This window comes from Loxodonta africana, chromosome 22 (genome assembly GCF_030014295.1).
Source record: "Loxodonta africana isolate mLoxAfr1 chromosome 22, mLoxAfr1.hap2, whole genome shotgun sequence".
Lineage (NCBI taxonomy): Eukaryota > Metazoa > Chordata > Mammalia > Proboscidea > Elephantidae > Loxodonta > Loxodonta africana.
This window is the reverse complement of record NC_087363.1, coordinates 14,441,568-14,465,078: the sequence shown is the minus strand read 5'-3', so window position 1 is coordinate 14,465,078 and position 23,511 is coordinate 14,441,568. Positions and strand designations below refer to the sequence as shown.

The window sequence follows — 23,511 nt, the reverse complement described above, 5'->3', positions numbered from 1 at the left end:
TCAGGAAGGCCCAGAGCCCTCTTTGAGAAGAAATAATCATTTAGGGAAGCTGTCTCCAAACACTGCTCTAGTCAGCCGAGTGTGAATGGGGTGCCAGACAAAGGTGATAATGGCAAGTGCTCTCTGAAGACTATTTCTTGTCCTCAGCAGTCCCCACCTCCTAGCCTAATTTCCCCCAGTTTATTTTCCTGAATAAGTACTCTGCCCGTGAGCTAATTAACTCTGGCCCAAAATAGCTGACTGCACGGGTCAGGATGTTTGTCTCTGTGTTGCGTAAGCATAGGTGTGCATACTTACAGCTGTGCATACATTTATTAAGTCATCAGCTGTCCCTCTACTACACCTGAACTTCACGGGGGTAGGGACCTTGCCTGTCTTGTCTGGTGCCCGGAACAAGGCCTGGCGTGTAGTAGGTGCTGAATAAGTGTTTGATTCTATGTAGTTCCAATCTGCGAAGGGAGCTTAATGCTTGAGTTTCCCCTGCATGCAGCATAATGGCTAAGAGCATGGGTGCCTGCCTGAGATGGCGGCTTGCGTAAAAACCCTGGTGCGTCCACTTCGGTAGCTGGGCAACCTGGGACAATTGACTTCATCTTTTTAAACCTCAGTTTCCTTAACTGTAAAGTGGAAATAATCCTAGTTCCTACCTTGTAGGACTGTTGGGAGAATTACAGGAGGCCATGCCTGTATGATGGCTGGCACTTAATCAGGGATCAATAATTGTTGGTGGCTAGGAGCCCTGGTGGTGCAATGGTTAAGCGCTCAGTTGCTAACTGAAAGGTCGGCAATTCAAACCCACCTAAACACTCCGTAGGAGAGAGGCCTGGCAATCTGTCCCTGTAAAGATTATAGCCTAGAAAACCCTATGGGGCAGTTCTACTCTGTCACATAGAGTCACTATGAGTTGAAAATCGACTTGATGGCACCTAACAACAACCAACAAAAACAACAACGGTATAAGTACTAGAAGTCCCTGGGTGGTACAAAAGGTTAATGCTTTTGGCTGCTAACTGATAGCTTGGAGGTTCAAGTTCACCCAGAGTTGCCTTGGAAGAAATGCCTGGTGATCTACTTCCAGAAAAAAAGTCAGCCGTTGAAAACCCTATGGAGCACAGTCCTACTCTGCTACACGTGGGGTCACCATGAGTCAGGTCCACTAGGCAGCAACTGGCAGTACAAACACCACTGTCATTAAGTTCAGAATGTGATCCATCTGGATTTCTTCTCTACCCCCAGTCTGTGGAGGAGACTGTGCTGTAGTGACTGGAGGGAGAGTGAGGCTCTAGGCTGGGGCCCATCTTTGCTGGCCAACACTTGGGATGAAGGGATAGTTGTACATGATGGGGACTGCGGAACTGCAGTCAATGATTTCCACAAGCCCAAGTGCTCCAGAGAATGGAGATACCACTGATTCCAGAGACGGGTTCCAGGCTGGGGAGGTCTTCAGTTGCAGCATTCTGAGAAGTGAGCCCGGTGCCATTAAACTAAACTGCATCCTCTACATTGAGGTATTAAAAGATGTCCTTGGTTGTTGTCCCAAGCCTGATGCCGCCCCAAAGATGCTGCATACACCCTGGGATGGCAGTCACACTCAGGGCAGCTGCCCATTCGGGGATGGATTGCCCAGTCACCAAGGTGTGCAAGGGCTTACTGGTGCTTACTAATCTGTAGTGCACAGTTTGAAAGTGTGCACTAAAGATTAGTAAATAAAGACAATTAAGCCCATGTGTACCTTGCTTTCTGGGTAATCCGTCCCTGTGTCAATTCATGGGGTCTCTGGGTAGGTCTAGCTTCTCTCATCATGCATGAGAGGCCTGTGGGTCTTACCAGTGTGGGGCGACTGAAACCAGGTCACAAAGGGCTCCCTGGAAAACACATCTGCATCACCATTCTGATTGTCACCATAGACGTAGCTTTTCTTCACAGACAGTAGCTTTTCCCTAGAAGAGAAAGAAGGAAGTCCTCCAAGCTGAGTTTGTTCTGTTTTCTTGTTTCAAGAAGCAGAGCCTTCTGCTCCCAAGGCTTCATTAGCCTCTGGAACAGGCTCAAGCCCTGAAGGGATCTTTTTTTTTTTTTTTTTAAATATTTTATTTTCGTAGTTGAGAATATGCACAGCAGAACATACAGCACTTCAACAATTTCTACCTGTACGATTTGGTGACGTTGATAGCGTTCTTCAAATTGTGCAACCATTCTCATCCTCCTTTTCTGAATTGTTCTTGCCCTATTAACATACACTCATTACTTCCTAAGTTTTCTATCTTCTCTTTCAAGTTGCTGCTTTCAATTTGATCCCATAGATCTTTAAAACAGCACAATGCTCAAGGCAGATATGTATTTTTTTTTACTGAAAAGGTTTTTTTTTTTAACTTGTACTTTCGATGAAGGTTTACAAAGCAAACTAGTTTCTCATTAAACAAATAATGTACATACTGTTCTGTAATATTGGTTGCCAACCCCACAACACGTCAACCCTCTCCCCTTCTCCACCTTGGGCTCCTCATTACCAGCTTTCCTGTCCCCTCCTGCCTTCTGTCCTTGCCCCTGGGCTGGTGTGCCCATTTAGTCTCAATTTGTTTTACGGGCCTGTCTAAGCTTTGGCTGAAGGGTGATCCTAAGGAGTGACTTCGTTGCTGAGTTATAAGGGCATCTGAGGCCATACTCTTGGAGTTTCTCCAGTCTCTGTCAGACCGGTAAGTCTGGTTTTTTTTTGTGCGTGTGTGAGTTAGAATTTTTTCTGCATTTTTCTCCAGCTCTGTCCAGGACCCTCTACTGTGATCCCTGTCAGAGCAGTCAGTGGTGGTAGCCAGGCACCATCTAGCTGTACTAGACTCAGTCTGGTGGAGGCTGTGGTAGATGTGGTCCATTAGTCCTTTGGACTAATCTTTCCCTTGTGTCTTTAGTTTTCTTCATTCTCTCTTGCTCCAGACAGGGTGAGACCAGTGGAGTATCTTAGATGGCTGCTCACAAGTTTTTAAGACCCCAGACCACTACTCAACAAAGTAAAATGTAGATCAATTTCTTTAACTATGTTGTGCCAATTGAACTAGATGTTCCCTGAGACCATTGTCCCATAGCCCTCAGCCCAGTAATTTGGTCCCTCAGGGAGTTGGGATGTATCTCGGGAGCTTCCATGACCTTGCAAGGTAGATGTTCCTTACCAATTAAGCTTAACAGTTGTTTGGTTTAAAGAAGACTTCAGGGGATATTTTTGGTTTAAGGTTTAAAGATTCTCCCAGGGCAACAGCTTCAGGAGTTCATTCAGCCTCAGTGGTTTCAAAATCTGGATTCTGTGAGAATTTGAAATTCTCCTGGAAGGGATCTTTTGGGAGAGCAAGGCTAAAGACAACTCTTCTCAGTAATGGTCAGAGCCCTTTGGGAGTTGAGAGTCTGAGCTGTACTCCTTATCTGGGGCACCCACAAGTTAATGTTCAGATTTAACACAAATCACTAGCAGGAAGAAGACAAGAATACGACATTCAGAAGTCAGCCATCCTAGGCAGGTTGTATTTCCAGGCCAGGATCAGAACTTGACTACAAAAAATAAAGAACTACTGGTCTAGGCAACCATTGATCTAGCCAACAAGTGAGTTGTTAGGAAGCTGTTTGCGTTTTCTAGTTTGAAGAGTTAATACTTTGCATTAGCCCCAATTTTGACAGCAATTATTTTGATGAAAATTGAGAACTGGTTAGAGATCAAAATCAGGTTTTGAGGGAAAGGTAGGCATGCTGATTCAATTCACAGACTTAATTCATAAGTGGACCATGTTCCAGGTGGCATAGATTGTACTTACATATAGAGAAAGGCATATTGTTCCTTGTATGTGTTTCTTCCCAGCCGAGGGCTGATCACATAGTTGTATTTTATGCCTCTTCGTGAATTTCTAGAAAACATAAGGATTTCTCATTGTATCTTAAAGAGTAAATATTTCCTCACTGCATACATTCTCCTTTCTCCACTCTGCCTGCCTCTTCCCAATGGGACTTCTCTTCACCATAAGCTTTGCCTAATGGGCATTTGAATCTAATAAAAAGGGTCACCGTTGACTGGGAATGTAATGCCTGCCAAGATCTTTACAGCCATTATTTCTTGTTCTTACAAGGTGGATAGTACTGTTACTCATTTTTATAGCTTGCAAGTGTAGAGCTGGGATTTGAACCCAGGTCTGACTCACTCCAAAGCTCACTTGCTTTGTCCTGTGCCTCTGACCTTCAAGATCATAGAAAATTTGGGCTAGAATCAGTCCCAAACCCCACTGTGGTCCATGGCTAGGGCTGTAGTTCGTACTTCTTGGTGGAGTAAGGCCCATGGGGTCACCACCGCTCCTGTATTGATTACACGCAGGATTCCCAGTAAAGCTTTAGCTGGACAGTCTCTCCAACTCTGAAAACCACCAGGCATCTTCTCAAAAGTCCTGTGACTATGACTTCAAATCAGCTGTTCTTCATATACCAGGGGCTGGGGATACAGCCGTGGAGTCCTGTTGAGCCTACCCCTCGCCTACACTGGGGAAACGCAACTCTTTCTGTGTGTTTGTCAAACCTACTGATAACCCCACCCTGGGCAGCGCCTGACCACAAGAAGATCTGGGGCATGTCTAAAGCTGTGGCATATTCGCAAGTTCAGTTGGATAAAAACAGAGGTGGTATTTAGGGGCAAACAGACCCTATAGAAATTCCTGGGGCTTCAGACACATGTTTTTGGGTAGACTCGGCCATTGGGACCCAGGGGTGTTGACAGCGGATTCAGCTGGGCTTTCAGTTTGGGAAGGCTGGCGCTGTTTTGAATCTAGCCTGCCAAGGCCTGGGTCGGCAGACTTCTTGCAGTGACTCAGCTAAGGGTGACTAAGGCCCCTCCTGGCTTATAGGGGACCAGTGGATGAATAAACAGGCTTGGGTTGTCCTTACAAGGTGGGTAGTATTGGTATCTCCTTTTTATAGCTCTCAAGTGCAAAGCTGGGGTTTGAACCCAGGTCTGACTCACTCCCAAGCCCGTGTGCTTTGTTCTGTACCTCTGACCCTCGAGACAGTAGAGGATTTGGGTCAGAATCAGTCCCGATCCCACTGTGGTCCATGGCTGGGGCTGTAGCTCATACTTCTGCCCCCTGCCCCCCACACCATGGCCCACTCTAGGTGGGTTGGGGAGCACCCAGGGCACGCTGCTGATGAAAAAACTTGCTCCAGGGGGGAGATGCCTGGAGCTTATCTGGCCCCTCAGTCCTCTATGCTCCTGGAAACTGACTGAAGCCACTCCAAGGAAAGCTGGGGGCGGGGGGGGGGGGCTCAAAAGAGAGCCCTGGCTTGGACTCAGATGTGACCAGGTTCAAAGTAGCCTCTGCCTCAGTTCCCTGGGCTATAAGAAAAGCTGTAATGGTACCTACCCCACAGGGTTCTTGTAGGGAGTACAGGAGATGGAACATGTAAACTGATTAACAAGTTGCCTGGCACATAGTTAGGGTATCAGCGGTTGCTCTTACACGTGCTAAACCTAGACCACTACCCGTTCTTATAATGTGTCCCTTCCTCTTACTAAGGATCCCTGGTGGCGCAGTGGTTAAAGCGGTCCACTGCTAACCAAAAGTCAGTAGTTCGAACCGACCAGGCGCTCTTCATGAGAAAGATGTGGCAGTCTGCTTCCATTAAGATTTGCAGCCTTGAAAACCCTATAGGGTCACTACGAGTCTGGATTGACTTGATGGCAATGGGTCTGGTTTTTTTATTTTATGTTTGGTTTGGCATGCAGCAGTGCTCAATAAGTGCTAGTGGTTTCTATTACTAATAAGAGGAACCAACCAAACTAAATCTGACTCAGCTAGGCACTGTTAAACCACTTGTATGCATGGTTTAATTTAATTGTCGCTAAGTCCCAGGAAGGTGTTTCTATCATTAGTCCAGCTTTACAGATGGAGATAGCGAGGCATAAAGAGGCTCAGAAACTTGCCCGAGGTCATGGCAGAGCCAGGACCCAAATCCAGGTGGTATAAGCCAAGCTGGGCTCCTAATCACCAGGCTACACTCCCTCTTTCAAAGGCAAAGATCAGATCCAGAAACAGAAGACAGGCTGAGGCTGAAACAGAGAAGCTCTGCTCTGACCCATTATTTTCCGATGAGGAAACTGAAGGCCAGAGTGGGGTGGGGTAAGCTCAAGAGGCCCTCTGTGTGAAGTTCAGTGTCCATAGCTGTTCCTCCCCAGGACTAATGGGTCAAGATTGCCCCTTTATTTTTGAAAAACAGTGTGAGTTTTCCTATTTATCAAAGTATACTAATTGCCAGAAGTTAAGATCGCCATGAGCCGCAGTCACCTCAGTGGCAGCGAGTTACAGAGTCCTGTTTGTTAAATCCGGGTGGTGGCACCGTGGCTGTTTGTCACATGGTTCTCTGTGCTTTTACGATTTATTTCATAAGAAAAAGGGAGTTGTAATATTCTCATTTTGGAGAACTTGGAAAATACAGAAAGTATGTAGAAGAAACTACATTTAGATCCCTTGTAAATTTGTACCTAAGATAGCCACTGTTAACATTTTGTTGGGTTTTCTTTGAATTTTTTACGTGTATTTTTAACATAATTCAGCTACCTGGTACATATTGTCGTGTACCCTGGTTTGGTGCTTAATCCTATAATGTAGCTACAAAAGAAACTTTATATTCAAGGTTTTAAAAAATTCAGGTGCCTCAGAGACACCCTGGAAGCTTGTGAAAATACAATTCCCCTCTCACAGATGTTTTCAGTCACTAGATCTGGGGTCTATGAATATATATATATTTTTTTTTTAATTTTTATTTGAATATGTATTTTGAACTCACTCTCCTGCGTGATTCCAGGTTGGGGGGGGAGTCTGCTGATCATTGAGAAAGAATATAAATCTTAAGTATCACCCAATGAGGGCAGTGGTTTTTTAAATTAATTTTTAAAGTATGAAATTAATTTGGACTTGTTATAGATATTAAAATCACATGGAAGTAAATAAAATAAAGAGAAAATGCGCCCCATTCCCTCAGTGGTTCCCCCTTGCCCCTCACTGTTCTCCAGTCACACTCCCAGAAGGAATCACTATTAACAGTTTGGAGTACATCCTTCCAGTCTTTCTTCTATGCACGTGCAGATGTTACCCTTTGCTGTGGAGTTGACTCTGCCTGATAGTGACCCCGCAGAGCAGAGTAGAACTGCCTCACAGGGTTTCCACAGTTGTAATCTTGATGGAAGCAGACTGCCACGTCTTCCTCCCACAGAGCAGCTGGTGGGTTCCAAGCACTGACCTTTTGTTAGCAGCTGAGCCTTCAACCATTGCACCCCCAGGGCTCCTTATGCAAACACTAGCCCAGCCTTGTTCATGGCTAGGATGATGTGATCACTGAAATGGACTTCTCAAGCTACAATTCTGAACTTGCTTCTTTCACTATATGGTGGCCACCTTTCCATGCTGAAATATGTTCTAACTTATAGCTCTAACTTATTTTGTAGTAAGCATGATTTTTTTTTAATTGTGGTAAAATACATATATAACAAAATATTTGCCATTTCAGTGGAGTATTTTTTTGACAGCTGCATAAATATTCCAGCTACATAATTTAATTGAATCTTTTTTTTTTTTTTAATCAGCATTTGATCTTTTCTTTATCATAGTGCTCAGAGCCCAGGCTCTTGTCACCTTCTTTCATTTCTCTTTCTATCTTTACTCTGCACATCTTCCCCTATTTTGCTCTATCGTGTGCAAACCAGAAGGCTGAAAGTTCTCAAGACCATGCTAATGGAGTTAGAAGCCTGGGCAGCTCTGGCCGCATGACCTGGCCGTCAGTCAGGGTAAGCACCAGCTCCTACACTAAGCTGCAGTTCCCCGGGGCTTTTCAGGTGCCCTTGCATCTGACCTGGAGCCTGTATAGGACCTGGACACCCACTCCCCCTACCCACCCCTACTTTCCAACTCCCCATCTTTACCCGTTCAGCCTCTTCAGCAGCATGGGACAGATCCTGTTGTTACTGTCCTTGATTTCCATCAGAAGCATGATGTCACAGCGTTTGATGATCTGCAGGGAGAATTCCCAGCTGTTTGAGGCCATTTATTAACAACAGTAGAACCTTTACTGGGCACTTACTATATTTTACATGTCACATTGGGTGCTTTATTAAATGAATCATTTCTTCCCTGGAAAAAATGCAGGACTCCCTGAGAAAGGTGCTACATATGTCTATTTTTAAGATGGGGAGACTGAGGCTCAAGGAAAGCTATGTAAATGACCCAAAGTCACCCAGCTAGAAAGTGGCCAAGGTGGAATTTGAACCCAGGCAACCCAATTCCAGAGACCACGATCATAACCCCCCAAATCCTACCTCTTATCTTTGCTTGAATAATTACAACAATAATAATAAATATAAATATTTTATAAGAACTTAGTAAGTGAAAGGGCCCGGGCTGGATACTGCAGAAATAAAGAGATACGATAATTATTAATATTATTAAAATAAAATATTATTAAGGACTAATAAATAGACATGCTTCCAGAGAAGGTATACAAATGGCCAACCAGCACATGAAAAGATGCTCAACATCATTAGTCATGAGGGAAATGCAAATCAAACTGCAATGAGATACCACTTCACACCCACTAGGATGGCTAGTATGAGAAAAACTGAAAACAACAAATGTTGGAGAGGATGTGGGGCAATTGCAGCCCTCATCCACTGCTGGCGGGAATGTAAAATGGTGGAGCCATTATGGAAAACACTTTAGCAGTCCTCAAAAGATTAAACATAGAATTACCACGTGACCCAGCAATTCGACTCCTAGATACATACCCAAGAGACTTTAAAGCAAGCACTCAAACAGATATTTGTACACCAATGCTCATAGCAGCGTGATTCACAATAAACAAAAGATGGAACAACCCAAGCGTCCATCAACAGATGACTGGATAAACAAAATGTGGTATATCCACACAATGGACCATTGCTCAGCCATAAAGAGAAATAAGGTTTTGGTACATGCTATGATATAGATGAACTTTGAAAAGATCATATTGAGTGAAATAAGTTAGACTCAAAAGGACAGATACCATATGATTCCACTTACATGAAAGATCTAGAACAGGAAATGCTTAGAGACAAAATTTATCAGGGGTTACCAGTGGATTGGTGGGTGGGGAGGGGGGAATGAAGGATTATTACTCAAGGGATACTGAATTTCCGTTTGGGGTAATTTTTTTCTTTTTTAAGTAGATGGTGGTGACAGTTGCACAGCATGGAGACTGTGATTAATGTCACTGAATTGTAGACTGGTTGAAACGGCAAATTTTTTGTGTGTTATATATTTTACCACAATAAAAAAGCACTACAATTGTTGTGAGCCCACTTTGAGCCTCACAATAACACTCTGAGGTGACTCTGAGTATTAGCGTGTTAAACAAAGGAGAAAACCAAGCTCAATTTAAGGTCACACAGCCAGTAGGTGGCAGAGCCAGGTTTGAACCTAGGTCTGTGTGATTCCAAAGTCCACCACGACAAACTGTTAAAACACAGCCCCTGCCCTCAAAGACTCACAGTGGTGAGAGGGAGACAAATAGAAACTACTAGCTACTATGTGAGGCAAATAAAATCTGTGCTAAGTAAAAACCACACGCTTTGGGAGTGTCAAGGAATAATTAATTACTTCTGCCCGGAGGCTCAGGGAAGCCTCCAAGAAGGAGGTGGCATTTGAACAGAGCCAGGAAGGTGAGATCTTTGGGCAAAGAGCACAGGAGAGGTGCCTTCAGGGTAACAACAGCCTGGAAACCAGGGTGTAGACCCAGCCCAGGCCCCTTGCCAACCACTGGGCTTGTTCTGTGTCTGGGAGCCTGGTGGGCTCAACACCACTGGATATGCTGGTCAAGGGCAGGGCATCCCCAAGGTCAATTTGCCACCAAAGACATGGAGCAGAAGGACTATTCCACTGACCGTCTGTTTGCAGAGCATGTGATCTATTCTGTCTCCAGAAGTGTGGGGTGGGGAGCAGAGCCAACAGCACCAGCTCAGCCTGTAAGAGACTGTCCTGGGCTGGGGATGCATCGTACAATGAGTGGCGTCTGGATCCTTCTATCAAAGTCATGGCAGCAGCCACACAGGGTTCACCAGGGAAAGCCAGGGACTCCTCGCTAAGCCAGCTTGCTGATTTAGTCACTTGTGACTTCCAGGCCTTTCTGGAAGACACTTCAGGGTATGTATCAAAAGTCTTAAATAATGTATATACCCTTTGATACAGTCTTCCCTCCGTGAAGAATGCCTTCCATTGAAAGGATATGTCACTTGACCATAACAATTGTTAACTCTGAGCCTCAGTTTCCTTATTTATAAATTGGGGATAATGGTGGTTGTTCCCTTATGGGGTTGCTAGAGGATAAAGTGGGTATTCAGAGTAGTGCCAGCCATATAGGAGGCACTCAATAAATTATTATTATTTCTACAGATCAAATAAGAAGATTCACACTAGCAAAAAATTGGAAACAACCTAAATACTCCCAAATAGGAAAGTATTAACAAAGTATGTTTCAAACGTAGGATAGGGCATTATATGGCATTAAAAGTCATGGCTTTTTTAAAAAAACAATATGGGAAATACTTCTAACAGAAAAGCAGGATGCAAAACTGATGATACAGGGCAATTTCTATGCTACAAAATAGACACAGATTTTTGTGTTTATTTCTGCATAGAAAAATTCCTGTAGAAAATTCACCCAAATGCCAACAATTGTTATCTTCAAGGGACAGGATAATGGGTGATTTTTTTCTTCTTTATTCGTTTCTGTATTTTCAAAGTAATTCAAAATGGGTACAATTACCTTTATAATTTTAAAAAGTTAAAGTGTTACTTAAAAAAAGAACACTGTTTGATAAGAAAGGAATTTGGAGGGGGAGGGGATGATGGCAAGTCTTTTTTAAGACATGCCAGGCATGATTCCAATGCTTGACGTAAGTTAAATGAATTGTCTTATATAAAGTGACTAATACAGTGTTTGGCACATCCTAGTACCTAGTGCCGTAGGGAGGGCTTTATACTTGTTAGCTCACATTCTCAACTCATTGAATCCTCACAATAACCCTGCAATGTGGGTCCTCTTATTATCCCATTGTATAACTGGGGACTCTGGGACTCAGTGGGGTTAAGTAATTTGAACATCAAGTGAATGTTGAGGTTGGGATCCAAATTCAAGTGGTCTAGAATAGCTGTCTAAAATATGACTATTGGTCTCTACTCATAAAGAGCAAAAGAAAAAGAAGGAAAACAAGCCTTCAGAGAAGAAACTAGTCTACAGAGCTAATAACCTATACCAGCCATGACCTCACCTACCCTGAGACCAGAGAACAAGATGGTTCCCGGCTACCACTACTGAATGTTCTGATCAGGCTCACAACAGATTGACCCTGACAGATGAGGAGAAAAATGCAGAACAGACCTCAAATTCTCAAAAAGTTCAGACTTAGTGGGCCAGTTGAGACTAGAGAACTCCCTGAGACTACACCCTAAGATACTCTCTAAACTTTGACCCCTGAGGTTACCTTTTAGCAAATGAATAGATTGGCATGCAAAGTAAAGGATGTTACCCATGAGTATGGTGCTCAAAGTAAAGGCCCATCAACAATGACTCCAAAGCAAAGATGAGACGCTGAGGGGGTAGGGCAACTAGAGTACTGGAAGTGGAACAACCAGAAAACAAAGAGAATGTTGACACATTGTGGAAAATGTCACTAATGGCACTGAAAAATTTGTGTGGAAACTGTCCAATGGCAGCCTACTTTGCTGTGCAAACTTTCACACAAAAAAAATATAAAATGTTATTATTTTTTTAAATTTAGGTCATCTAACTACAGAGCTCCTTCTTGACCACCACACTAAACAATCAAGGAAATCAGTACATCCCCGTGACCGCCCCTCCTCAAAGACCAAGGTCCCTTTTTGAAGTGTGACTGATCAGTACAGGGCAAATATGGACTGTGGGTCAAGACTTCCTTTCCTGAGTAGAGAGGTTGAGGCTCCAGATTTCCTGTTTATAACCGAACAACCCCTTTCCTTGCCTAGCAACAGTACCTGAGCCCCACATCCCCAGCAGTTACTGATTTCCACCTCCTTTGGGAAGTCTGGAGCCCTGGTGGTGGTTAAGAACTTGGCTGCTAACTAAAAGGTTGGCATTTTGAATCCACCAGCCCTTCTTTGCAAACCCTATGGGGAGTTCTAACCTGTCCTTTAGGGTTGCTATGAGTCAGAATCAACATGAGAGCAAGGGTTTTTTTTTTTTTTGCAGCAGGGCGGGGGGAAGTTTGGGGATATTTCCTATTGACTAGAATGAACACTGCAGTAAGCCATGGCTCAAGATCCCACTATCAGTGGACCCTGTAAAGATCATTATTATTCTGAATGCTTGGGACTTTGGTTTAGCTGCAAGCCTTGTCAGTAGCTCTAGCAGTATTTTGGGATGGTCTCTGTTTACAGGTGGTTTTATAGCCTTGACAAAAAACTTAGACATGCTTGGTACTGGGTGTGACTGGCTGGTGTTCATTGCCCAGCCCTGTAGGACACAGAAGCTCAGGGGAGGTGCTGAGTGTAGGCTTCCCACCATGGAATTGCCAATGAGCAAAGAGACAGCTTTTAAGACTGTGGTGTCATCTCCCAGGCTGAGCAAGTGAGGGAGTGATGGGAAATCAATAGATATCCAGGCTCCCTAGGGCCGTGTGTGAGGAAGTTGGGAAACTCGTTTCTTTGCCTATCAGAGTTCCCTGTTGAGCCACAGAGCTTCGGTTCCTGCAGGCTTGGCATGGCTGTCACAGCTACAGGACCACATCTAGAAGGCCTTGGGCACCATCCAAAGGGCAGGGTAGACCTAGTCTGAAAGGATCCTCTAAGTAAGCACAGTGCATGCCAGCCCTCACTCTAATCTACTTTGCCTAATTATAATAACAATACTGGCTCTCATTTATGAAGACCTGCCTTGTTGGGCTCTGCCAGGGGGCCTTACACACCTTGAATTCTCCCAGCTACAATATGCTACAAGCAGTGTGAGCCCCGTTCTACTGAAAGGAATTGGAGGCTCAGAGAGGTGAGGTAACTTCCTGAGCTCACACAGCTGGCAAGTGGGATGTGAACCCAGGGCTGCCACCAAAACCCAGCCTCTTTCCACTATACCATGATGCTTCTGCTGCTTTCTAAGGTGATAAGCACCCCCATCAGAGTCCTGGGAAAATATTTAGTTCCCAGCATCAAAAATAAATAAGCCTGCAGGATAAAGAGAGTCAACTGACTCCTGAGTGAGAAGAGTCCCCAAACATTGCCCATATTATCCCCAAGGAAAGCATTAGTGAAGTGGAAAGAGAGATTAGAGTTGGGAGTTGGGAGGAGCGAAAGAGAGAGAGAGAGAAAGAGGAAAAGGAGGAGGAGGAAGAGCAGGAGAAGAAAAAGAAACGAAAAAAGAAGGAAGGAAGATAGGCAGAAAGGAAAGAAGGAAAACGGAAGACACAAACAGGAAGGAAGGAAGAGAGAGAGGCTGGGCAGCACCTTAACAAAGTAAGACCAGGCCAGGCTGCCATCCTGCCTCCACCACCCACCGGCTGTACAATGTTACTTAATCTTTCCTCATTCATCATCCTGTACAAGAGGGATAATAACCCTCCTTCAGGAGGGCGATGACATGAAATCACGTATTTAAAGTACCTGACATATACATTCAATAAATGGTAACAAGAGCTATAATAGCCAACTCTTACAAGGAAGAAGAACTGATGCCTTTGAATTATGGTATTAATGAAGAATATTGAATATACCGTGCAGTCAGAAGAACGAACAAATCTGTCTTGGAAGAAGTAAAGCCAGAATTTTCCGTAGAATGGAGGATGGCAAGACTTTTACATACTTAGATACCTCGAACGTGTTATCAGGGGAGACCAGTCCCTGGAGAAGGACATCATACTTGGTAGAGGGTCAGCAAAAAAGAGGAAGACTCTCAACAAGACGGATTGACACCATGGTTGCAACAATGGGCTCAAACACAGCAACGATTGTAAGGATGGCAGAACTGGGCAGTGTTTTGTTCTGCTGTACACAGGGTCGCTATGAGTTGGAACCAACTTGGCAGCACTTGACAACCTGGGATTTACTGCGAGCCAGACACTGTTTTAAAAGCTTTGCATTTACCAACTCCTGTTTCCTCACAAAGCTCTTGTGGAGGAGATACTGTTATTATCACCAGTTTACAGACGGTGACACCTAAGCCCAGAGAGCTGAAGTGGCTATTGTAATTGTTGCCATGTTATTGTTACAAAATTCCACACCAGCTGCTACCTACCCTCTCAGAGCTGACTTTAGCTGAGTGCCTCCTGAGTCTCTTGAAGTCTGAAAGCAGTAGAGAGGGTGTGAGGGGGTGCCTAGAGAACATTCTGACAGGAAAGGGGCTCACCTTCACAATGATGTCCATGACTTTCTGGTTTTCCCTCTTGGTTTCCCCGAAGGACCTCACATTGAAGGAGCAGACCCTCAGGGCCAGTGTGCCATGGACAGAGAGGAGGAGAAGCAGCAGCAAGGCGGGCAGCGACTGAGACATCCTGGCACTTCTCCGATTCAGGACTTGGTGAGAAGACAGCAGCGTTTGGAGTGCCAGAGTGCCGGCCATCTGGCTTGGCTGACTTATAAAGCCTGCAGATAACAGGAATTACTGGATTCCTGGCTGCTAATTTCACTTCTCTGGGGAACTGAAGATCACGGGTTACATTCCCAAGGAAATGGGCTAGTCTTTGAAAAGCCCGTTTTTATCACCCTGATGAGGAAATTGCCTTGCCTACTTCAGGCACCTCCTCTCCAGTCTCTCGACTCTCAGCTCGGATACATGGCCATCTCTCCCATGCCCTTCCTGTTCCTGACAGTCGAGGAACTTGGAAGGGGTCTGGGATGCCCTCCGGGAGTGACTGAACCTTCTGCTGGGGGTCAGTGAGGCAGGGTGCACTGGGGTCCTGCTGCTTGAGGAAATTCTGCTGGATTTTCTGCCATCACTGGAATTTGGAGGCCAGCTGTCCCTGAACACGCCTAGGCACCAACACTCTAACTGGCCTGATGGGGGTAAATTAAGGTCAAGTCTGGTTTGAATTACACAATTTTTTAGGCAATTTTAGTGTACATGATTTAATACGAGCAGCGTGTTGCCACGGAGAGCAACTGCTGGTTCGCTAGAGTAAGTCAGTAAAATGTCCTTGGGCTTCGAGGATCGCTTAAGCCCACACGATTCAACCTGATATTATTTTATTATTTGTAACAGTTGTGTGGCTCTGAGAAAGGAAGTGTTTGCAAGAATTATAAAATTTCAGCCTAAGTAAAATGACTTTTAGAGATCTGGGCAGGAAGATGTGAAAATCTGAAAAGCATAAGAAATGCGAAGCACAATGGAGGTATAAATCCAAGTGAGATATATGGACTTCTGGAAGGAAAATTCGCCTGTGAAAAGATTAGGTAATGAGAACGAGTTGAAGCCAGTGTTTGGATCTATGTGACCACCTTCTCTTGGGGTGCTGGAGTTTTGGACATAGCTGTTATAAGCAGGGAAAATTGCAACATTAATGTACCCGTAAAAAAAAAATTTTTTTTTTTTATGTTCAGTTAGTATCCGGGCCAAAATCTCTGGCCGAGCATCCCTAGGTATTTTAAGGAGACTGCCCCCAAATATCACATCCTGAGTTGATGGTGAGGCTGAATTACCCTGAGTGTCTGCTAACTGATTTAACCTCATGCCTGGTTAAATCTCTTGTAAAAAGTAGATCTGGTTAACTTGGTGGTAATTGTCTTCCTCGGTAAACGGGCATCTTCCAACCACAGGAAGGTTTAGAATTAAGTAGAGAAATGTCGGATAGAGGTGTCGAAGAGACTCAGAGCCATGGTGCAAGCTTTCCGTGTGTTTCGAGGAGTCTGTGCTTACTCAGTATTTTATGAACTTGTAACATCTATTCAGTTTATGTACAGTTCTGGAATATTTACAAGAACCTTGGGTTGGTAGTGTTTTATAAGATTAATTTATTAGACTTAGAAGAGTTATTTCTACCCCAAAAGGTTGTTGTTATTGCTGCTGTTGTTGTTGTTAGTTCAGACAATTGAGGAACTTTAAGAAGAAATAGAGGGTATTAAATTTACATTTTAAAAAGTTGAAAATGTTTGTAAATGGGACCAAATCCCCTGAAAAGAAATTGCATAAGTTTGCTGGATTTAAGGTTGGTTTAGAACTGTTCCATAGGGTTTCCGAGGAGTGGCTGGTGGATTTGAACTGCTGACCTTTTGGTTAGCAATCAAGCTCTTAACCTCTATGCCACCAGGGCTCCAGTTAAATCTGAATTTCAGATCATTCAAATTTAGTTGAGCATCCTGTATTTTATCTGGCAATGCTAGCTGGACTTATAAATAGAGTGAGAACTTCTGTCAGCTGTGTTTAAAAGCATGACATTTCAAAGGTAATAATCAGTTCGGGAAAGGTTTCTCGTTTCCAGTATCAAAAATAAACTACCATGTAGGATAAAGAGCATCAACTGTGAATTTTTAACTTTGATAACTTGAATATTAATTTGAAAAATAAAGTGAACCTCTGAATAGTGATTTCTGCATCTAGAAACTGCCCTTGAGAACTTCAAAACAGTTTCACATCAACTGACTAAAGAGGTTGAACCCATTCTGTAACTAACATACGCATTGCATGAAACACGACATTTAAAAAAAACGTAAATCACAAAAGGACAAATACTGTACGACCTCACTTCTGTAAAGAGACAAGAACAAGCAAATACATAGAGACCAAATTTTATTAGTGGTTACTAGGAGTGGGAGGGAGAGGGAAGAAAGTTTCTGTTTATGGTCATGGAAAATTCTCGTTGATTAAGCATAAGAGTTGCACAGCCGATTAATGTCATTGATCTCAATACGTTGTACACCTGTAAAGAGTTGAATTGCTGACTGCTGTGTGATGTATATTTTTACAAAAAATGAATAAAGAGAGGCTGCTGAGGCTGCTTATGTATAACCGAACACCTCATAAGATTTGGTTTCTTGGTTTGGAGGTTTAGGATCATGGTTTCATGGAACATCACAGTTAATTGGCCTAATATTATTTTTAGTGCTTCTGTTCTACCTCCTAGTTCATTTTGTAGTGTCTGGGGTCTTAAAGCTTTCGAGTAGCTATCCAAGGCACAATAATTGGTCTCTTTATCGGCCTGGAGCAACAGAGAAAGGAGAGTCTGGAATAGGAGGATGAAATGGAATGAGTAGCTAATTGCCTCCATGAACAACTGCCTCCCTGACAATGAGACCAAAAGAACTGGATGGTGCACAGCTACCATTACCGAACATTTTGATCAAAGAACCAGCAGAAGAATCTTGATCAAAAGGGGATAAAATGTAGAACAGAATTTCAAATTTTCGTGGAATCCAGATTTTCTGGAGCCATGAAGGCTGGATAAGCTCCCTGAAACTATTGCCCTGAAATTATCTTTAAACCTTAATCCTTAAATCAAAAATATCCCCTGAAGTCTTCTTTAAATTGGTAGAGAATGTTTGCCTTGAATGGAGCCCTGGTGATGCAGTGGTAAAGAGCTCGACTGCTAACCAAAAATCCAGCCTTTCAAATCCACCAGCTGCTCCTTGGAAGCTCTATGGGACAGTTCTACTCTGTCCTATAGGATCGATATGAGTCAAAATTGACTCGACAGCAATGGGTTATTGGTTTGCCTTGAGCTTTGTGCTCTTCTAAAGAACTATCTATATGGGATCAAAATGACATGGACTCGAAAGGTCAGAGAGTCAGTTTAGGGGACTGTGAGTTTATGTTAACGGGGGAGGGTGAGAATGGTTGCATAACTTGAAGAATGTAATCAATGTCACCGAATCGTACATGGAGATACTGTTGAATTGGCATCTGTTTTGCTGTGTATATCCCCAATAACAATAAAGAGAAAGAAAAATGCCTGGCGTTTGGAAGGAAAACCCTAAGAGTTTCCTCTAACTGAACGCAGCTAGGCGCAGCCACTGTGCTGAGTGCTTTATGTCTATCATCTCACTCAACACTCTCCCCTCCTCCCCTTTTACTGTGGCTCCTCCATTTTACAACTCAAGTTTGTGCCCAAGGCCACAGAGTTAGTCCAAGGCAGAGCTGGGTGTGAACCCGGTCACTCTGACTCCAGGCCAGCCTTCTCACCCACTAAAACCATCAGTGTCTGAACCTTAGTAAAGAACGCAGCAGTATAGGGGTGGGAAAACACTCAGAGGGGGGAAGATGAAAGGACTTTTACTTTTTATCGTACACTTTTGTGTATTTTTGGATTTTTTAAAAATAAAAACATATAATCCCCATTGTCATCAAGTAGATTTCATCTCATAGGAACTCAATAGGACAGAGTAGAACTGCTGCATAGGATTTCCAAGACTGGTGATGTTTTCGGAAGCAGACTGCCACATCTTTCTCCTGCAAAGTGGCTGGTGGGTTCAAACTGCTGACTTTCTGGTTAGTGCTTAACTACTGCACTACCAGGGCTCCTTCATAAAAACATACACTTCTTACTAACTGAAAAGAAAACAAAAAGTGCTAAAAGCTTTTTATTCTTTCAAGCAAGGTGAACAATGCTTGTTCAGGCATGTTTTCTGTCTTTGTGTGCAGCTGAGCCAAAAGCAGCTTTGGCCCCTTACCCCAGGCGCCAGTGGGAACATGGAGGAGTTAGAGAGAAAAGGGCTATACTGAACTCCAGGAAAGGGGAAACGCACCAGCTCGTCCTTCAGCTGTAGTCAGAGTTTTTATTTATTTATTTATTTATGTTTTATTTTCTGCCTTCTCTTGTCTTTTTTTTTTTTTTGGTTATTGTGCTTTAAGTGAAAATTTACAATTTGAGTCAGTTTCTAATACAAAAACTTCTACACACATTGTTATGTGACCCTAGTTGCTCTCTTTACAAGGTGACAGCACGCTCCTTCACCCTATATTCCCCGTGTCCATTTGACCAGCTCCTGTTCCCCTCAGCCTTCTCATCTTGCCTCCAGAAAGGAGCTGCCCACATAGTCTCTTGTGTCTACTTGAGCTAAGAAGCACACTTCTCACCGGTGTCATTTTATGTCTTATAGTCCAGTCTAATCTTTGCCTGAAGAGTTGCCTTCTGGAAAGGTATAGTTTTGGGCTAACAGAGAGTCCGGGAGCCATGAGCTCTGGGGTGCCTCCAGCCTTAGACCATTAAGTCTGGTTTTTTTACTAGAATTTGAGGTCTGCATCCCACTTTTCTCCTGCTCCATCAGGGATTCTCTGTTGTGTTCCCTGTCAGGGCAGTCATAGGTGGTAGCTGGGCACCATCTAGGTCTTCCAGCCTCAGACTGATGGAGTCTCTGGTTTATGTGGCCCTTTCTGTTTCTTGGAAACCCTGGTGGCATAATGGTTAAGTGCTATTGTTGTTGTTGTTGTTAGGTGCTATCGAGTCGGTTCCGACTCATAGCGACCCTATGCACAACAGAATGAAACACTGCCCGGTCCTGCACCATCCTTACAATTGTTGTTATGCTTGAGCTCATTGTTGCAGCCACTGTGTCAATCCACCTCGTTGAGAGTCTTCCTCTTTTCTGCTGACCCTGTACTCTGCCAAGCATCATGTCCTTCTCCAGGGACTGATCCCTCCTGACAACATGTCCAAAGTATGTAAGACGCAGTCTCGCCCTCCTTGCCTCTAAGGAGCATTTTGGCCGCACTTCTTCCAAGATAGATTTGTTCGTTCTTTTGGCAGTCCACAGCATATTCAATATTCTTCGCCAACACCACAATTCAAAGACATATTGATTTGGTGATTTCCTCTTCGATGTTCTCTTTGTTGGTGTAGAGGAATCCAACTGAAATTTGTATGTTTATCTGGTATCCTGATATTCTACTGAACTCTTCTATTAGTTTCAGCAGTTTTCTTGAGAATTCTTTAGGGTTTTCTGTGTATAAGATCATGTCATCTGCAAATAGAGGTACTTTTACTTCTCCCTTACCAATTTGGATGCCCTTTGTTTCTTTTTCTAGCCTAATTGCTCTGGCTAGGACCTCCAGCACAATGTTGAATTAGAGTGATGATAAAGGTTATCCTCGTCAGGTTCCGGTTCTCAGGTGGAATGCTTTCAGACCCTCTCCATTTAGAATGATGTTGTCTGTTGGCTTTGCATAAATGCCGATTACGTTGAGGAATTTTCCTTCTATTCCTATTTTGTTGAGAGTTTTTATCATGAATGGGTGTTGGACTATGTCAAAGGCCTTTTCTGCATCAATTGATAAGATCATGTGATTCTTGTCTTTTGTTTTATTTATGTGATGGATTATATTGATAGTTTTTCTAATATTAAACCACCCCTGCATACCTGGTATGAATCCCACTTGGTCATGGTGAATTATTTTTTTTGAGATGTTGTTGAATTCTAGTGGCTAGAATTTTGTTGAGGATTTGCATCTAAGTCCATGAGGGATATTTGTCTGTAATTTTCTTTCTTTTTTTTTTTTTTGTGGTGTCTTTACCTGGTTTTGGTATCAGGGTTTAGCAGAAGTGGTGTTACTTCTTCTCTGAAAGTTTTGTAGAGTTCTCAGTGAAACCACCAGGGCCAGGGCTTTTTTTGGTTGGGAATTTTTTAATTACCTTTTCAATCTTGTCTTTTGCTATAGGTTTATTTAGTTGTTCTATCTCTGTTTGTGTTAGTTTCGGTAGGTAGTGTGTTCCTAGAAATTTGTCCATTTCCTCTAGGTTTTCAAATTTGTTAGAGTACAATTTTTTGCAGTATTTTTGTTATGATTCTTTTAATTTCCTTTGAGTCTGTTGTGATATTGCCCATCTCATTTTTTATTCCGGTTATTTGCTTCCTCTCTTGCTTTTCTTTAGTCAGTTTGGCCAACGGTTTATCAATTTTGTCGATCTTTTCAAAGAACGAGATTTTGGTCTTGTTCACTCTTTCAATTGTTTTTCTGTTCTCTATTTCATTTAATTCTCCCCTAATTTTTATTATTTGCTTTCTTCTGGTGCCTGAGGGCTTCTTTTGCTGCTCTCTTTCTATTTGTTCAAGTTGTAGGAATAATTCTTTGATTTTGGCCCTTTCTTCTTTTTGAATGTGTGCCTTTATTGCTATAAAGTGACCTCTGAGCACTGCTTTAGCTGTGTCCCAAAGGCGCTGGTAGGAAATGTTTTCATTCTCACTTGATTCTATGAATTTCTTTATTCTGTTCTTAATTTCTTCTATAACCCAGTAGTTTTTGAGCAAGGTATTGTTCAGTTTCCATGTGTTTGACTTTTTTTTCTTGCTTTCTCTGTTATTGATTTCTACTTTATGGTATTGTGGTCAGAAAAGATGCTTTGTAATATTTTCATGTTTTAGATTCTGTTAAGGCTTGCTTTATGACCTAATATGTGGTCTATTGTGGAGAATGTTCCACATGCTTTGGAAAAGAAAGTATATTTGGCTGCTGTTGGGTGGAGTGTTCTGTATATGTCTATGAGGTCAAGTTGGTTGATTCTGGCATTTAGATCTTCCATGTCTTTATTGAACTTCTTTCTGGATGTTCCGTCCTTCACTGAAAGTGCTGTGTTGAAGTCTCCTACTATTATTGTGGTGCTGTTTATTTCCCTTTTCAATGCTGTTAGAGTTTGTTTTATGTGTATGGAGCCCTGTCATTGCATGCATAAATATTTATTATGGTTATATCCTTCTGGTATATTGACCCTTAATCATTATGTAGTATCCTTCGTTATCCTCTGTGATCAATTTAACTTTAAAGCCTATTTTGTCAGAAATTAATATTGCCACTCCTGCTCCTTTTTGGTTGTTGTTTGCTTGATATATATATATTTTTTCATCCTTTGAATTTTAGTTTGTGTCTTTAAGTCTAAGGTGTTTCTCTCGAAGGCACCATATAGATGGATCATGTTTTTTTAATCCATCCTGCCACTTTCTGTCTCTCTATTGGTGCATTTAGTCCATTTACATTCAGCGTAATTGTTAATAGGTATGAGTTTAGTGCTGTCATTTTGATGTCTTTTTTTTTTTTTTAGTGTGTGTTGTTAACAGTTTCTTTTTTCCACTTAATTTTCTGTGCTGAATAGTTTTCTTTACATATTGTGTTTTCCTCTTTTTCATTGTTGTCGCTTAGGTATTTGCTGAGTCTTTCTGTTTTTCTTGTTTTTTATTTTGATGTGTAGGATTATTAGTAATATTTATCCCTATTTTTCTAAGTTTAAACCAAACTTTTATTTCTTTATATCGCTGTGAAAGATCTATGAATACATTTTTTAGTTCCTCTTTTTTTGATTTATTGTTGTCATCTTTTACATAATGATGTCTCTGTTTCCCTGTTTTGAGCATTTTAGCTTTGATTTATTTTCTTGATTCCCTGTCTGGGTTGATATCTGGTTTCTCTGTCCTGTATTCTAGTCTTGGGCTGTTATCTGATGTTATTGATTTTCTAACTGGAGGATTCTCTTTAGTATTTCTTGTAATTTTGGTTTGGTTTTTGCCAATTTCCTAAACTTCTGCTTATCTGGAAATGTCCTAATTTCTCCTTCATATTCGAGAGACAGTTTACTGGATTTATGATCCTTGGCTGGCAATTTTTTTCCTTCAAGGCTTTATACATGTCATCCCATTGCCTTCTTGCCTGTATGGTTTCTGCTGAGTAGTCCAAGCTTAGTCTTACAGATTCTTCTTTGTAGGTGACTTTTCATTTATCCCTAGCTGCTCTTAAAATTCTCTCTTTTATCTTTGGTTTTGGCAAGTGTAATTATAGTATGTCTTGGTGACTTTCTTTGGGATCTACCTTGTGTGGGGTTCGATAAGCATCTTGGATAGATATCTTCTCATCTTTCATGATATCAGGGAAGTTTCCTGCCAACAGATCTTCAACAATTCTCTCTGTATTTTCTGTTATTCCCACCTGTTCTGGTATACCAATATCCTGTAGGTTATTTCTCTTGATAGAGTTCCACATAGTTCTTTGGGTTTCTTCATTTAAAAAAAAATTCTTTTATCTGATTTTTCCTCAAATATGTTGGCATCAAGTGCTTTGTCTTCAGTCTCAGTAATCCTGACTTCCATTTCCTCAATTCTATTCCTATGACTTTCTACTGAGTTGTCTAATTCTGAAATTTTATTGTTAATCTTCTGAATTTCTGTTTGCTGTGTCTCTATGGATTCTTGCAGCTTTTTAAATTTGTCATTATGCTCTTCCCTAATCTTCTTAAGTTCCTCTAATGCTATGTCTGTAGGTTCCTTGGCTTGTTCTGCATTTTGCCTGATCTTCCTGATCTCTTGAAGAGTTCTGTACATTAATCTTTTGTATTCTACCTCTGTTAGTTCCAGGAAGTTATCTTCATCCAGAAGATTTCTTGATTCTTTGTTTTGAGAGCTTGCTGAAGCCATCATGATCTACCTCTTTATGTGATTTGTTATTGACTGCTGTCTCCGAGTCATCAATAAGTCATTGTATTTATTTATTTTATGTTTGCTCACCGTGTCCTAGCTTCTTGTTTTATTTTGT

At 42.3% G+C, this 23,511-nt stretch overlaps 1 protein-coding gene across 1 annotated transcript in view; it reads right to left on the bottom strand.

Moving 5' to 3' along the window:
• The window catches only part of DNASE1L3 (deoxyribonuclease 1L3), a 32,281-nt gene extending 17,458 nt beyond the window's left edge, over nucleotides 1–14,823 (bottom strand). Inside the window, exons 1-4 of the mRNA XM_003409827.4 lie at nucleotides 14,416–14,823; nucleotides 7,937–8,025; nucleotides 3,795–3,884; nucleotides 1,828–1,940 (exon numbers count right to left, since the gene is read on the bottom strand). Of these exons, the coding sequence (XP_003409875.3) occupies nucleotides 1,828–1,940; nucleotides 3,795–3,884; nucleotides 7,937–8,025; nucleotides 14,416–14,628 (505 nt within the window). The 5' untranslated portion in view covers nucleotides 14,629–14,823. The remainder of the gene's footprint in view (nucleotides 1–1,827; nucleotides 1,941–3,794; nucleotides 3,885–7,936; nucleotides 8,026–14,415) is intronic.
• Between the last annotated feature and the right edge of the window lie 8,688 nt (nucleotides 14,824–23,511).